Source organism: Pollachius pollachius (assembly GCF_949987615.1).
Source record: "Pollachius pollachius genome assembly, chromosome: 18".
NCBI lineage: Eukaryota > Metazoa > Chordata > Actinopteri > Gadiformes > Gadidae > Pollachius > Pollachius pollachius.
This window is the reverse complement of record NC_136951.1, coordinates 3,392,387-3,408,823: the sequence shown is the minus strand read 5'-3', so window position 1 is coordinate 3,408,823 and position 16,437 is coordinate 3,392,387. Positions and strand designations below refer to the sequence as shown.

At 42.9% G+C, this 16,437-nt stretch overlaps 1 protein-coding gene across 1 annotated transcript in view; it reads right to left on the bottom strand.

Moving 5' to 3' along the window:
- Positions 1 to 11,256: 11,256 nt before the first annotated feature.
- Positions 11,257 to 16,437, bottom strand: part of ntng2b (netrin g2b) — a 59,254-nt gene continuing 54,073 nt past the window's right edge. The window contains exons 6-8 of the mRNA XM_079755548.1: positions 15,165 to 15,332; positions 13,189 to 13,323; positions 11,257 to 11,892 (exon numbers count right to left, since the gene is read on the bottom strand). Coding sequence (XP_079611674.1) covers positions 11,672 to 11,892; positions 13,189 to 13,323; positions 15,165 to 15,332 — 524 coding nt within the window. The 3' untranslated portion in view covers positions 11,257 to 11,671. The remainder of the gene's footprint in view (positions 11,893 to 13,188; positions 13,324 to 15,164; positions 15,333 to 16,437) is intronic.

The window sequence follows — 16,437 nt, the reverse complement described above, 5'->3', positions numbered from 1 at the left end:
CAATTCAAACGATTTATTCAGCTAAGTTTTTGATTAAATATCCGTCTTAGTTTACTAGCCCAAAGATGCATTGGAAACTAGAATAGAATACCTCACTGAAGTTAATGATGAGCTGCTTTATGTAAGTAATGCTTCGGTAAAATAAGCCTTCTGGGTAAACCATAGCAGGTATCTCATTAGCTCTAACTGCAACACCATATTCGGCAAGTCGGGTTTCAAAAGTATATATTAGAGAAGCAGAGAAGATGTTCATTCACTGTCCGCCTCTCATTGCTCATAGCTATCTTTTCAGTTTTGAGTCTTTGCAAGTGCTGATAGATTGATTAAGAGTTTGATTTAACAATAATTAGATATATTTCACATTAACTGATTACAATAATTTAGTTTTGCTGGGCTGCTGAATTGACTGAAAGCTGTCCGTTACTTAACTGTTTTGCACTTGGTTTAGTATTCAGACGTTCGAGAAACTGTCCATTGGATTGTTGGTATCCCTTATTGACTCAGGACTAGTGTTATTACTATAGTGCTATTGCCATATTCTCCCAGTAGATGGCGCCTCCTACTTACTGTATGTTTTATTCCATTCAAAAGGTAAGTAACCCTTCCATCTGTAGTATGGGTTAGTCTGTGAGGTATTCACCTACCAATCCATCCACCTACAAACACCTTTAAATATTTCAAAATGTAAACAGTAAATTACATTATGACAGTATTATGATTATTATCCAATTGTTTTATAAAATAATTTTTGATTTAGACATCACATACATCGTAATAGACGCTATGCATGAAACTATAATCATCCCATGAGCTTGTGCCAAATATTATAAGTACTAAGCCGTCTCCGTTGTGCTGCTGCACGGCCTCATTCAGGACATAAAACACCTACCTGCTGCCCCCCTCCAGCCTGACCTGTACCCCTTTACCCCCCCCCCCCCCCCATTACTGTTTGGTGTATTTTAGTAATCCAGTTATTTAAATATAACATGCAACCTGCTGAGCTATTAATTGACCGCTATTTATAACACACACACACACACACACACACACACACACACACACACACACACACACACACACGCGTGCGTTTGGTGCACACAGTTGCACGTTATTGAATAATGAGAATAATACAGCCCCTGGCAAAGGCTCGCAGAGGTCTACTTGTTAGAGAAAAAAACATTTCTGTCAGAATAGTTATATTTTTTTTTATAGCTTTCTACTGCTGTTGAATCAATTTAGTTTGCTTGGTTCTGGCCAGAAGTTTTTAATTGTTATAATATAATAATAATATAATTATATATAATAAAAAATGAAGACATCTGTAATGTAATTCATGTGTTCATGTCAATTGTTTTAAAACCTAATCACGGCTGATTTGATTTCAATATATTTCTAGCTGTTTTAGTGCCTCTGAATTTGAAACATACAAATGATTAGAACCTTCACAATTCTTCTCTTTTCACAGATGAACATTTCCTAGACAAATAGGGTTCTCTGGGCTCCAAAACAATTGATATGGTCTGTTGGGAACATATTTAAGTAGAAGTTTTTCTCTGTTTCCTGAAGATTAAAAAGACCCATGTGGTGGTGGTGTTATGGGTGGTTTGGAGTTGAAGAATGGCCTTGTCCAGACAGCACAGGCCCGGTTATGAGCCATGTGGCTGCTGGTTTGGAGCTGATGGAAGCACTTGTGCTCCAGTCTGAAGCCATTGGTCCTTTCTGCTGCTGGGCCAACATTATTGTACAGCGTGAAGATTGTTTTTTCCTTGGCCAATCTCTACCCTTGACATAATCCTTCACTCAGCTGTTGTTGCAACTGCAGCTGGGATGCGGGTTGAGTATGACATTTTAAGCATTGATATTTAAGATATTTGCTATTATTATTTTTTTTACTATTTAGTGAATGGGGAAATTCAATTAATGATATGTAATTTTACATGTGGTTACATGTACAAAACTATCAACGAACTATAGGCCTATATTCATATTAATTGTTATAAGAGTAACCGTCGTAGTCTTTATGCGATGTCCACCTCTCCGCTATATACAGTATGGGGATACTGGCAGCTTAGCTTTGTTGAGGGAACTGGGAACTGAGTTTCAGATGAGTGCAAACGAATAAATTTGATAAATGTTGATATTAAGTTAATTTTCAAATAGCAGGAAGGGTTTGCAGGGTTCAACGATTCTTAGAGAGATGTCATTATTGTCACCAGTTACCTCTCCTGGATCGGGGTCACCGGGCCCGCCCCCAAAGACCCTGACCTATAAAAAGAAACGCACACAGCCGGCCAATTTACACTCAGGGCTGGCCTGTCGTGTGGAGGCGCTGCTTCAGGGCGGATTTGCTGTACAGTCTCACTGACACATAATGGGATAGTTTGCTCAAGGAAGACTCCCACATTTTTTTTTTTACTAGCCAAATTCCTATTCACTTTAAATGCAACTGTTTTATTAGAAGCTACCGTTCTGTCATCAGTGTACAGTACAGCTAGACTCCAACTCTACTGCCAACTGGCATTTTGAAAGACAGTTCTAATATGGACCAGCCAGCAGGGAACTCCAGGACATTGAATGTTGTCCAAGCTTATCATGTTCCCTATTTTGAGGCATTTTTTTGTTCAATTCCTGTTATTTTTTACTCAAACCACTCTAGTAATGCTTTAGGTTTATTTTTATTTGTCAAATGATGCTATGCACTTGTTAAGTGACGTCATGCCACGCACCCAACTGTGAGACAGGACCCCGTTCAGGGTTGTAGGCATAGATTTAGCAGTGTGTGGGTGTAATTGTGCATATCACATGAAACAGAACAAAGCCTGATTGTATAGTACATGTGAAATTAGTGTACTTCATGCTAGAGAATTACATAGAACATGAATGATGTTGTTTTGATATTTATAGGTACTTTAGGTAATTTGAAAGCTTTTCACTATGGCAGGTGCTAAACAGAGTCCTTTGTTTTGGGATGTTGAGGGCCCCCTTAAGTCCCCAGCCTTGCTTTGTGGATCTATCCAGGCCTTTGATCAGCTCCAGCCCTGGTTGCTGTTCTGTAATAATCCAGGTGTCGGTGTCACTCACTGCCGCTCAATACAGTCACAGGACAAACCTGAAATACTTATTCATTTAATTTGAGGTGTGCCAGGGATTTTCTTGACTGATAAATCTAGCGTAATGTCGGAAAAAAGTATTGAAGTAACTATATTATCAAAGTTCAGTTCAAATGCAATCCTATATTCATGTTAAAGAGCATATATTGCACCAACATGAAAATGGTGTGATCTAAACAAACTTAAAGCCCCTTGATATCCTTAGGTCGTCTTTAGCCGTGCAGCGGTTGGACAGGGTAGTGCAGTAGTAGAGCACATTATGACCAAAATCCTGCCCACTTCCTGTCTGTCCGCTAAGGTGTGTGCCCTTTAGACGCCTGTATCACATGTCAGAATCCACAACAACATGTACTGTAACATGCACGCACGCACACACGCACACGCACACACACACACACACACACGCACACACACACACACACACACACACACACACACACACACACACACACACACACACACACACACACACACACACACACAGCGTATGAGGTCAGATAGGCCAGGTGTGTCTTGTTGTGCTAATTGGTTCCGTCTGGCCCTGTTGTCAGGGAGGGTTGCTGTGACATTTACATCTGCATTTTATTTTTATTTGTGACTTGTAACTCAAAAGGAAGAAGGTGTAGGTCATTATATTCCTTCAAATGTCTCGTTTTTAGTTGTATTCATATTGATTTTACAGGGTATGAAAATTAAGGTTTTGGCATATATTTGGTATGTATAATTCAAATGACACAAATATTTATCGTGATTTTACCTACCCAGGAACAATCCTGAAAAATCCAAATCAATAATAATATTAAGAAGAAGATTGATACATAACAAAAATTGTTTCCTGACACCTTAGTTTGTATTATAATCGCCAATATTAGCAATTATAATTAGCATGTCTATAGTAAACTGATATACAAAGAGCTGCTGTGAAACAGATTGTCATTATGTGTGTAATGAACAAATGTTCAAAGAGCTGTTTCACTATTTAAATCACTCACTCAAGTTTTTCGTTCTTATTTATTAATACCGAGAGTGTTACTATGCAATAATCATGTGTAGTGTGGTTTACTGGCAGCCTCACTTAAATACCAGAATTCATTCACTAGTTACTTGTTTTTCATCCAGTATAAGTTTTATGCTTTGGGGGATAGAAAGTGGAGTCCAGCAGCAGACAGATGGCCGTGGAGATACAAACCCCCCTACTTGTCTCTGCTTCAGGGCCGTGTAGAGCTACAAACTCCTACCAGTCTCTGTGGCGTGTAGAGCTACAAACTCCCTACCAGTCTCTGTGATGTGTAGAGCTACAAACTCCTACCTGTCTCTGTGATGTGTAGAGCTACAAACTCCCATATCTGTCTCTGTGATGTGTAGAGCTACAAACTCCTACCTGTCTCTGTGATGTGTAGAGCTACAAACTCCCATATCTGTCTCTGTGATGTATAGAGCTACAAATCTGTCTCAGAAACTATACATTATTTAAAACTTTTAGTCATCTTTTTACAAATGGTAAGGTTAAGATGACAGAGATTAATTGATGCCGATTTTAATTGACAACAAATGCACCATAACACTATAACTAAACTCAATGTGTGAATATAACATTCTAAATATATACATTTATGTTTTATATATTTGAAATATAGTTCTAGAATGAAAAATAAAAATCCCATTATTTTATTTAATGAAAGGATGGTTGTGAACGGAATTGGGAAGTTGATGGACGTGTCTGTTAGGTTTTAAGGATATTATGTTAGGGACACTAACTGGTATCAGATATCACTGTCCCATATCCTGCATCGGTAACTTAAGAACATTCTCAATACAAGTCAAGTCATTATACTTCAGATATACTTCAGTATTACTATAAATGTGAATTTGAAGCCTATAACCATTTTAGATGTCTGTTAGAGAATATCATATTCAAACTCAATCCAAACTATCACAATACCGATACTGTTCAGTAAAAATCAAATGGATTGGTTCCTGAATCAGTGCATCTCTTCTTCTGGTAGCAAATTAATTATAATTAAAAAATTAAATAAAGGATTCCAGATGACTAGATCATGTGAATAATGCGGGCTGAATCCAAACTTATGGATGAGTATAGAAGCCACTACCCTAGCTCCTGTAAAAGAGGGAAACCTTCCTTCAGCCATAAAACATAGCGTACCTTTTCAGTGGTGAAGTGCATAGCATGCTCCAATATCTTCAGCCGAATATTAAATAATACAATTATGAATAAAACAAATATGAATAAATCATTTCTACCCTTGATTAAAAATATGACTGAATAATTAACTACTTAATACAAATAGTATAGATAATATAACAATGTATAAATGTAAATAGGTTGTAAAAAAAATCAATGATAAATTGTAAAGGAGGTGCTCACTTTAAACTAGCTAGCCCTAATCCTCCCTCCCTCAAGGTCCTGATGCGTGGGGCGCCAGAGGTAAAGAGTGTATGAACCTCTGCACTCTAATCCTGGACCTGTTCCTGGTGGGGGAGACACATCAGAACCACGCCGTCCCAAGATTAATCCTTCATATTTTCATACCTTGTCCTGTTTTGCCTAGCTATTACTATTTCACTATCTATTCCAGGGTGTATTATCCAGCTATAACTATCTCACTACCTATTCCTGGGTATATTATCCAGCTATAACTAGCTCACTATCTATTCCTGGGTATATTATCCAGCTATAACTATCTCACTATCTATTCCTGGGTATATTATCCAGCTATAACTATCTCACTATCTATTCCTGGGTATATTATCCAGCTATAACTATCTCACTATCTATTCCTGGGTATAATATCCAGCTATAACTATCTCACTATCTATTCCTGGCTGTATTAGCTTGCCTGAGCCTTTGAGCACCACAAGACAGTAAAGTTATCCTTACAGGATCAAATACTTTATAAGGCAGTGTCCTATAGATGCAGACTGTGGCTGGCTGTTGCTTATAGAATATGTAGGGCTTCTTGTACCACTTAGTGATGGAAGTGTTGATTAGGAATTAAGACAGTAATTATTTTCAGTTGATGTTGAATGTTTAAATAAAAAAGGGGAATTGATGATACAGCCATGAATTGCCAAACAAATTGATTGATTTGACTCGTTTGTCTGAATGTTGCCTACTGGAGGGAGTGGTTATCTAAATTTGCATTCTAACATGAAAAAGCTTACATTACTTACATTAACATTTAGGGCATTTAGCAGACGCTTTTATCCAAAGCAACTTACAATAAGTACATTTATCAGAAGAAGGAGAAACGATATATCACTGTCGGTACAGTATGTAGTATAGTAAAGATGTTCATGTAACCAACTGCCAAACATCAACAATCGCTAAGTTAACCTATTCCCCTTACACAACAAGGGGGGTCATCCCTATGTTCCCCAGGTCCTATGTTCCCCGGGTGCGAAGGGTTAGGGTCAGGTTTAGGGTTATTGTTAGGGTTAGGGTGAGGGTTAACCCTAAACTAACTACTACTACTAACTTCTAACCAATCACAGGCGAATCAGAGGCGAAAAAGGCGGTACTTGCCTCTACCATCTTACGAAAAAAAGATTCCCTCTCCGGATCCTATGTTCCCCGGTCACTTACAAAGCGGGGAACATAGGACCCGGGGAACATAGGACCCGGGGAACATAGTTACGCTCCCCAACAAGGCTAGCTAGGATAAGATGGTACACAATGCTAAGTACTATTTCTAAGTGCCAGGACGTACAAAGTACAATAAGTGCGTACATTAAGTGCCAGGACGTACAACATACAATAAGTGCATAAGGGGGTTGGCTATGAGTCTAGGTGAACTCTTAACAAGTGAGTATTGAGTCTCTTGCAGTTTGTATTAACTCCAAACTGTATTTCCATTTGATGTGCCACTATATTCCGGAGGAATATTTCCATATATTTGTGTCTTGATTGTCCTACTATTGATCTACTACAACGTCTATTGTATTAGACGTTGATCTGTCCGGACGTCAGGATGTTTTGGTTTCTTGTTCAGATGATTAGAAGAACTGCTTCCTGTCTGCCGTCTGACAGACAGAACAACACCGGCGTTACCCCTCCTTGTCTCGGAGGCAGTTCACTTGAACACATCCATCTTACCAGCTGAACAATAATATGCACAATCAACACAGACTCAGAGTGAGACTATAGAAACCAGTTAACACGTGGATGCAAACACACAAAAATACACCCACACAAACACAACCACTCACACACACACACACACACACACACACACACACACACGTGTTCTACCATGCTTATACAAACACACAGATATCCACATACACAAATACACACTCCCTAAATCATTAATACAATTCATCGGGACGCTTGTCATTTTTGAACATGGGTTTTAGCTTTTTTGGTCAGGCGAGACCGGTAATCGGTGATTCAATCATTTAATATTTATTACACCCGCTGCCGAGCCGTGGACAGCAACCAACCCCCGCTGTACCTCCAAGGCACCGAGTCACTTGCACTTCTTTAGATTGATCCACAAAGTTTCCCCGCCGTGGAGTGGGGGCTGGTTGTGAGCGTCCAGAGGGGACGTGGGCGGCGTGAGTTCACAGGTCTGGGAGAAGACGTGCTATCCTCAGATCATCTGCTCCTCATGTCAGTCACACGCACGGACGCGGCGGTGCTGGGGACAGAAGCCAGCAGCTAGAAGAAAAACAACTCTCTGCTCTACGTCGCCTGTGATTATGAATATGTATGTGTGCAGAGATGCATCAGAGCTGTGAGACACGCGCCCGGTTTGTAGTTTGATGTTGGCTGAGAGACTGTCTGGAAAATAAATGTATCCCAACAAATGTTTTACTTGCCAATGTGCATTGCTAAAGTTTGTGGTTACAGTATTTAGTACTATCTATATATAATATGTCAAAGGCTTGAAGCCCAGCCTTAATGTTCTTCTGTCCTGGAAGACATATGATGCATCATTTCATGAGAGGGGAATGAAGGCATCAAAGCAAACGGTGGGGAGGAGCTTATACTAGGCGGTCACCTCCCCATCAGGCCCCACCAATCGAGCACTTCTCTACTTACTGCACTGCTATGATGCTATGAGGATCGGACCCCCGCCTGTTACGGAACCCCGCTTGTTACTACCCGTCTGTTACTACCTGCCTGTTACGGACCCCCGCCTGTTACTACCCGTCCGTTACTACCTGCCTGTTACGGACCCCCGCTTGTTACTACCCGCTTGTTACTAACCACCTGTTACTACCTGCCTGTTATGGACCCCCTCTTGTAACTAACCACCTGTTACTACTCGCCTGTTACGGACCCCCTCCTGTTACTACCTGTCTGTTATGGACCCCCTCCTGTTAGTTACTACCTGCCTGTAACTACCAAACTGATACTACCCCGCCTGTTATGGACCCCCTCCTGTTACTACCCACCTGTTACTAACCACCTGTTACTACCCGTCTGTTACCGACCCCGCCTGTTACTAACCGCCTATTACTACCTGCCTGTTACTACCTGCCTGTTACCGACCCCCACCTGTAACTGACCGCTTGTACCGACCCGCATGTAACTACCCGCATATTACTACCCGCCTGTTACTAACCGCCTGTTACTACCCGCCTCTTACCGACCCCCGCCTGTTACTACCCGTCTGTTACTAACCACCTGTTACTACCCATCTGTAATTACCTGCCTTTAACTACCCGCCTGTTACTACCCGCCCGTTACAGCCCCCTTCCTATCCTACTAACCGCCTGTTACCGACCCCCGCCTGTTACTACCCACCTGTTACCGCCCCTTTCCTGTCCTACTACCTGCCTGTTGCCAAACCACCTCCGGTTACTCCCTGTCTGCCTGCCCTGCCCTCTTTTCCTGCCCGGTTAATATATATTCTTTGTGTTGTCAGTGAACCTTTATTTAAACCTGTCAGTGTCCTCAGTGTTCTCAGTGTCATCCACTCACCCCCAGAATCCAACAATTATATCATAATGAAAAGATTGCACCAATTCTTCAGTAAGGAATCCTCTAAAGGCTTGAAGTGTTTGGCTGTGTTGACCATGTCTGAGAATCAAATCCAACAGGGGTAATTGCAGAGTCGCAGACTTGGTTAATCTAAGTTCTACCATGACCAGTTCTCCAAAGCTTCAAATTCATAAACCCTTATCCTTCACCTCTCATTTCAATCGAGGCGCAGGAAGAGAGATGGCTCTGCCTGACGTTCCAAAGAGACAGCATTATCCTATTTTTTCTATAGGTTCTAGTTAATGTTTTATACCTAAGTTGTACCTGTGTGATGCAGTCTTTTACCATCGGTGGCATACCTTACCAAATATAGCAATGTGATATTGACATGATATTCAGGAAAACACAGTAAAATACACAATTACATCAATTCAGTCATAAGTATTTTAGAATTTTCATGTGCAGATTCGATTAATTGTAGATCAGTAATGATTGATCAATGAATTGATGAGTTGAATCTCATCAACTATATTGATAATAATTTTGTCATTTATTACAGCTAGGCCATTTATTCCAGAAGCATTTTATCCCGTTTATCTCCTTACATCCCGACATCAATCAATAGATCAAATCCTCTGCCCAAAAACAGAGAATGTCTGGCGTCTGTGGGTGTCACACAGGCCTGTCAGTGCCACAGCCTTTCATTCGGCCGTAGTGAACTGATGGGATGGCCTAGCTCTCTGTCTGCCTACCTGTGTGCACTCTGCACTCATGGCCCCTGACATCTTGTCGTCTTCTACAAGCTAGCCGGCTAGTCCCATGTTTTGGGGGAGTGGCTAAGGGGGAGGCCTGCTGGGAGGCGGGGCTTCTTTCTATTGGTTACTTTCAAATTCCCTTGCTGTTTCTCCAAAGTGCTTTAAGTGAAATACATTTAGAAATGACTTTAGGCTCTGGTTACTTCAGATGTACATTGCTATTATGTATGTAATTTTCCTGGCCATCATTTCACCATAGAAATAACCATAATTTGCTTGATAGAAAATAAGTAATATACATTCTGTGTTTGAAAGGACTTGAAACGTCCTCCTGATGGGAGCTGCTCTCTCTCTCTCTCTCTCTCTTTATCTGAGTGGGTTGGGTTTCAACATCGATGCTTTGTTTAATGTCAGTTTAAAATAGAATGAAATACACTGAATTAATAACTTGCAGTGAGGGATCTCATTTGCTTTTCGTGAAGTCCAGCCCCTGTGCTGAATACCGATCATTTGGCTAATGTCAACAGATCATTGAATACACCAACCAGGAGAACAGTCCACTCACACACACGCACGCACGCACGCACGCACACACAGACACACACACACACACACACACACACACAGTGTAATACGATCTCATTTGTAATAGTTGTAAATGTAATTTGTTATAATTTATTGTAACTCCAAACAAAAATAATTTCTACAAAAAATATTCAAATAATGTCATATAATATTGATACTTTGTCGATATTTTCTCTTTCTTTTTAGATTTCTGATAAGGTAAATTCTGTTTCCTGAATACTGTGTCAAGATAAAATCTCGCTAAGTGTGGCAACAATCACTCATTCCTATCACAACCATAATAGTGGCTAAATTTGTATTATTCATAATGGTCAGGATGTTATATTAATATATGTATAATCTCAGCGACTGTTAGTGGGCACATTAAATACAATGACATGAGAAACAGAAGAAATCAAATGCAGCAGAAATAGAAGAAAATGTGAAATCAAGTCCAATTTGTTGTTTAAAATGAAACCTAGTTAATACTCTACTTAGGCCTCAGCAGCATACAGACAAACAGCCCCTCGGCCCTCCTCCTCACTCCCACTCGGCCCCCAGCACTGACTGCAGGCCCCCAGCAGTCTCAGAGAGGCCCCGTTCTCTCAACTCAATCATGAAAATCAAGAGCAAAACAAAAGTCATTGTGTGTGTACACCCCCCCTCCCCGGTTCTTCTCCTGAAGTGAGTCGGTGAGTGGCTTGGCTTAGTGTTAGATCCTCTTTAGTTTGACACTTTTTGGTATGACGCGTGTTGCTCCAGCTCTGGATAAAGGGGAAGAGACAGTGGTTGGTTCGCTATGACGCTCCTTCCTCTCCACCGTGCCCACCCCATCCCACCCTGAGCTGGCCCCCCCGCCTCTCTTTGTGTGTCCCTTTGTGTGTGTGTCTCCTATTACACGCACACCTGAGAAAAAGGCCCGGTAACAGTAACAGTCCAGTGGGTGTGATTGTACCGTTTGCGTGTGTGTGTGTTCGTATGTAAACGTGTGTGTGTCATGTTTCAGTTCTGTCTTTGCGAGTTCATTAATATGCATATATGAGCGTGTGCTGTGGGTCTGGTGTGTATACGTGTGTGTGTGTGTGTGTGTGTGCGTGTGTGTGTGTGTGTGTGTGTGCGTGAGCTCGCGGCGCTGCATGTACATATGCACACGCCGCACCACGCTGCCGTCCTCTGCGGGGTCCGACCCCCCCCCCCCGGGTCACTCCTCAGCCCCCCCTCGCTCATGTGCAGACGCGACACGCCCCTCAGCGCGGTCCGTGGTTATATCTGAGGGTGGGGTCGGGCGGGGCCGCTCAGGGGGACGTTGAGGTGGCCAGGAGGAGGAGCAGCAGGCCGCTGAGCAGCAGGGGGGCGGGGGTCCGGGCCGGCGGGGCAGCGCTGCAATCCTGGCCGTCCTCACAGCGCGACTGCTGGCACAGCACCCCCTTGAACTCGGGCGGGCAGACGCACCTCTGGCCTTGGTAGCAGCTGCCCCCGTTCTGACACAGCAGCAGCTCCTCGTCACACATGTCGGCTGAGACGGACAGGGGGGGGGGGGGGGGGGGGGGGGGGGCGGGGCAAAGTGAAACAGGAAGAAGAGTTGCAGGCGACATGGAGGACAGTGTGCAAAGTGACAGAGTGACAGGTGGTAAAGAGGCATCGGGGGAGTGGGGAGAGGAGGGAGAGAGAGGTGTGTGTGAGAGGAGCGACAGATGGGAGGAGGGGTGTAGGAGGAGGTGGGGGGGGCGATAGGAAACAGACAGGGGAGGTGGTGGGAGGAGAACACACAAAAATCCAGGGCAAAAAAGAACAAGGTAGGAAGGAGACCGAGACGGAGAGGGATAGCGAGATCGAGAGAGGGCGAGAGAGGAAGAGAGAGGCAAGATAAATTCAGCAGCCTCGGGGACAACAAGCGGCTGCACCTGCCGGTGTCACTGGTGTTTCTCTATCCGCTCTCTAGGTGATCGGCAGAGTGGATATCTCACAGGAACCAGACAGTATGTGTCTCTTGAGGTTGGATATGTTGTGCTAATCTTTGGACCATAGTGGAATGTCATTAAAAAGCAATAAACAGGCATTAGAGGAAACAGAGAGGTATTAATACAGCACCACTTGACCTAGAAATGGGACGCTAAAAATAGAACGAGTGCTCCTTCCCGTCTGAGATTCTTAACTACTCTCAAAGACAGAGGGTGTCTTTGTGTTCCTACATCTAGGATGACCTAAAGCTTGATACAGGGCATTTAGCCTGTCTGTCTGTTTGTCTATGTGTGTGTGTGTGTGTGTCTATATGTGTGTGTGTGTCTATACATGTGTCTGCGTCTATGTGTGTGTGTGTGTGATTTGTGTCTTTATGCATTTGGGTGTGTCTTTGTGCATGTGTCTTTGTGCATTGAGTGTGTAAGATGATGTGTGTAGAGCACAGTGTCTGACTAGCTGCTGGATGTTGGATTGTGGCGTGATGCCAGAACGGGGTCAGGGGGCGACAGGGTCATCAATTAAAGGAGCAAGTGGTGCTGCTAACGAGCTTCGTGATCCACTCCCCCCGGACTGGAGAATATAGCCAGTGTTCAGTGGCTAAGAAACACCGTTCATTAGCATGAGCAATCTGCTCAACCCTCAACGCACACGCACACATTGACATGCACATGCATACACTCACACACGCACCAAAAAAATTGACTTGCACATTCCCACTCACACATACACACACATTGCATTGGACATGCACATTCCTTAACACACACACACTCCCACACCCACACACACTAACATGACCACACACACACACCCACACCACACACGCGCCACACCCTGTCCTAGGACTTACGGTAGCAGCCCTGTTTCCAGTAGTAGCCGGGGTTGCAGTCGTCACACTTGGGCCCGGCGGCCCCCTCTCTGCACTGGCAGTACCCGGTGGCATTACAGCGGTCGTGGACCGAGCCCAGCTGGTTACAGTTACACTCTGGAGGACAGGGAGGGAAAGGGTCACTAACAAGGTGGGTCCACGTGAAGCCTTTGACGGTGGGATCTGCTCGCCTGCGGCTCCGAGCCCTTTAGAAAAACAGAGCCATGTATTTCGGTGTGGGGTCGTCTGGGTCTCCCCCAAACCAATCATTGGTGGGATAGTTCAATACTGTGGTACTGCAGATTTGTGGGATTTTCGTCTTGAAATGGGCAAATGAACAATAATGATAAATTAAATAGATAATTTGAAATAATTTTATTATAAATATTGTTCAGTTAATGATATAGTATTCTGGTTGTTCATTTAAAGAGTAGTGTCGCTGTGTCTATTTAATCCTGTTTTCCATTTTAATGATGCACTGATATTTGTGTTCATTTGTGTTTTCTAAATAAAAATACTAAAGCAAAGTAAGCATTGCTTCCTTTATCTTTCCACTTTCTCCCATATGGCCTTCTTGAAGTAATCATCTTGCATAAAGGGGGCTGGCACTCTTTGCTTCACCTGCATATGTAATTATTAGTTTTTACCATGTCATGTTGTGATCGGTGAAAGTTCTTTATTTAGTGGCACACCTCAAGACAAAGGCTGGGACCCACTGCTTTAGTTTACCCTTTGATCTCGCCTACCGATCTCAACAATGATTGATATCCCAAAAATATATCTAGTCATTATGTATCAGTCCATTACAAGAGTGATGGACTGTGTGATGGATAAAAACAATTCAACTTGAATATGGAAGGAAGGTTAGCATTAGGATCCCACTCTCTCTGTCTCTCTATGAAAGAAGCGGAGAACAATAGAGTTGTTTTTCATTTATAAGCGATATCAAATTATGCATTCTATTCATAGGGTTACATCATTCATCCGACGGCCCGCTGCATGCTACAGTTTCATAGGTGTGTTTCGAGGTCATGGTTATTTATGTGTTTTCCTTTGTCTGTGTATGTGCGTGTGGCTGTCCATGTAGGTGTGTCAGTATGTGTGTGTGTGTTGTAGGTGTGTGTGTGCATGCATGAGTTTGTCTGCATGTGTTTGTTTGTGTGTGTGTGTGTGTGCTCACGTTTATGTGTGTGCATGTGTGCATGTATGTGTGGTGTGACAGGACTCTGCACTGAACTGCACTGTGTGTGTGTGTGTGTGTGGCAGGTTGATGCTAGCGAGGGGCTAGCATGGCCCTGATGTTAGTTAGTATTATTTCTAACCATGCATGTGTGCCAGTAGGCTGGCAGGGAGGCTACTGGGAGCGTATTTGTGCTGACTCTGACGCACCGGCCCTCTGGCGTCCCCCGGCCGCGGCTAGTTTACCCTCTAACCCCCTGCAGTACACCCACAGATGGAGCTGACGCCACGCCGCATTCTCGCCTCACAGCCCGCCAACGGCTGACCTTCTTAAACAAGGCGTGTTGTTAATTAAGGGAGAAATTAAAAATAAGGAGCAAAACAGCATGTACAGTAACCTGGGCTTTCTATTTTTCCAGGAGAATATGCAAATCTGTGGGGTATTTCGGGTGGCTGTTAATAATTTAGCAGTAGGAGGTAACACTGGCTGAGTGCAACGCTCTGCAAACGGCCGAAAAAAAGAATGCACTTACAATGCACTACAAAAAAATAAATACATATATTTATAAAACACATAAATAAATACATGTTTTCACTCCTCCTCTGGGGATTAAAAAAATAAACAGAAATAATTTGAATATCTTAAAATGATCTGATTTGAACTTCTCCCAACCACAACACAAAAACAATCCAGAAGAATTTACGCTAATTTCTAAAATATACCCGACCTCCCAAGGTCTCCTCTTTTTAAAGGTGAACTTATTGTGACTTCCACTGACCCACGCAGACGCTCTCGTCGTCCAGCTCGGCTGAGGCGTTGCGGAAGTATCCCAGGCGACAGTGCTGGCAGTTCTGTCCGCGGGTGTTGTGCTTGCAGCTGACGCAGGTCACGATGTTCAGGTACTCGATGTAGCTGCAGCGGTTGGAATGGCCGTAGCACTCACAGTCTGGAGGAGAGAGTGGGACGTAGCTTAGCTCAGCGTAGCTTAATGTAGCTTAGCTCCACGTGCTGCCACTGGTTGGTTATACAGAATGGAGGCCTACATGGATACCGGCAATTGGGGCACGTGAATTAGAATTGTGTGAGGTATTACAGTATGTGTGTTAAAGTACGTTAATTATCGATATCATGATGTGTCCCTTTTATTGCTCATGCTTGAGGTTGAAATAGAGCTATTTATAGATAGTCTTCAATATTTTCTACATTTTATCAGGTGGGTTGTTAATGTATGGGGATTTTAAATGTCTTTGTGCTTGTGTGGAGGTTTATATGTCACGAATGAAGGCCTAAAATCCTAGCTTTGATTTATCTGTAAATACCCTCAGTGATGATGAACATTTTTGCAAAACGTTTCCTAATGCAACCGATGCCTCAGTATGGGCGCCATGAAGGATGTGAACAGTGTTCACACCTAACAGATAGAACACTTCACAGGAGCTGCCATAGAGGCTATTTATACAGCAGGACGGTTCAGAAACCAACTGGTAGTAAATGATTAAGTGATAATCGTAATAATAATAATAATAATAATATAATTACTGGTGTTTGTGTTTTTTTCGTGGTTGTTTTATCTTTTATATGTATCTATATTTTGATGGTAGGTATGTGTGTGTGTGGGAGGGGGTGTTGTGGTTGGACATGCTGCCATATCTCTGTGTGTTGGCTCCTTCATTAAGACTGTATTAAGCTTCACAAACGGCAGCAGCTCCAGCGTATACCCCAGCTGCAAGGCACGGCTGTCCTCTGAACAGACGTGTTACCGCACATGTTTATGCAAATACACATTTGAATGCACACAACGAAAAGAAGAAGGGAGCTTAGCTGTTTAATCAGCCGTCATGTGAATATTGTAGTATTGTTTGGTTGATGAGCCCAGCTGAAATATTAATGGGCCTGTTTTAAAGGGAGAGACCCATAAAGTCCCTCTCTCTATCTCGCTCCCCTTGGTAACTGAGCAGTGGGGGAGAGGGACATAGAAATAGAGAGCGAGGGCCTAATGAAATATAGATGTTCAATTACTCCGTAGACAAGTGTGGCAGTGGGACACTGTT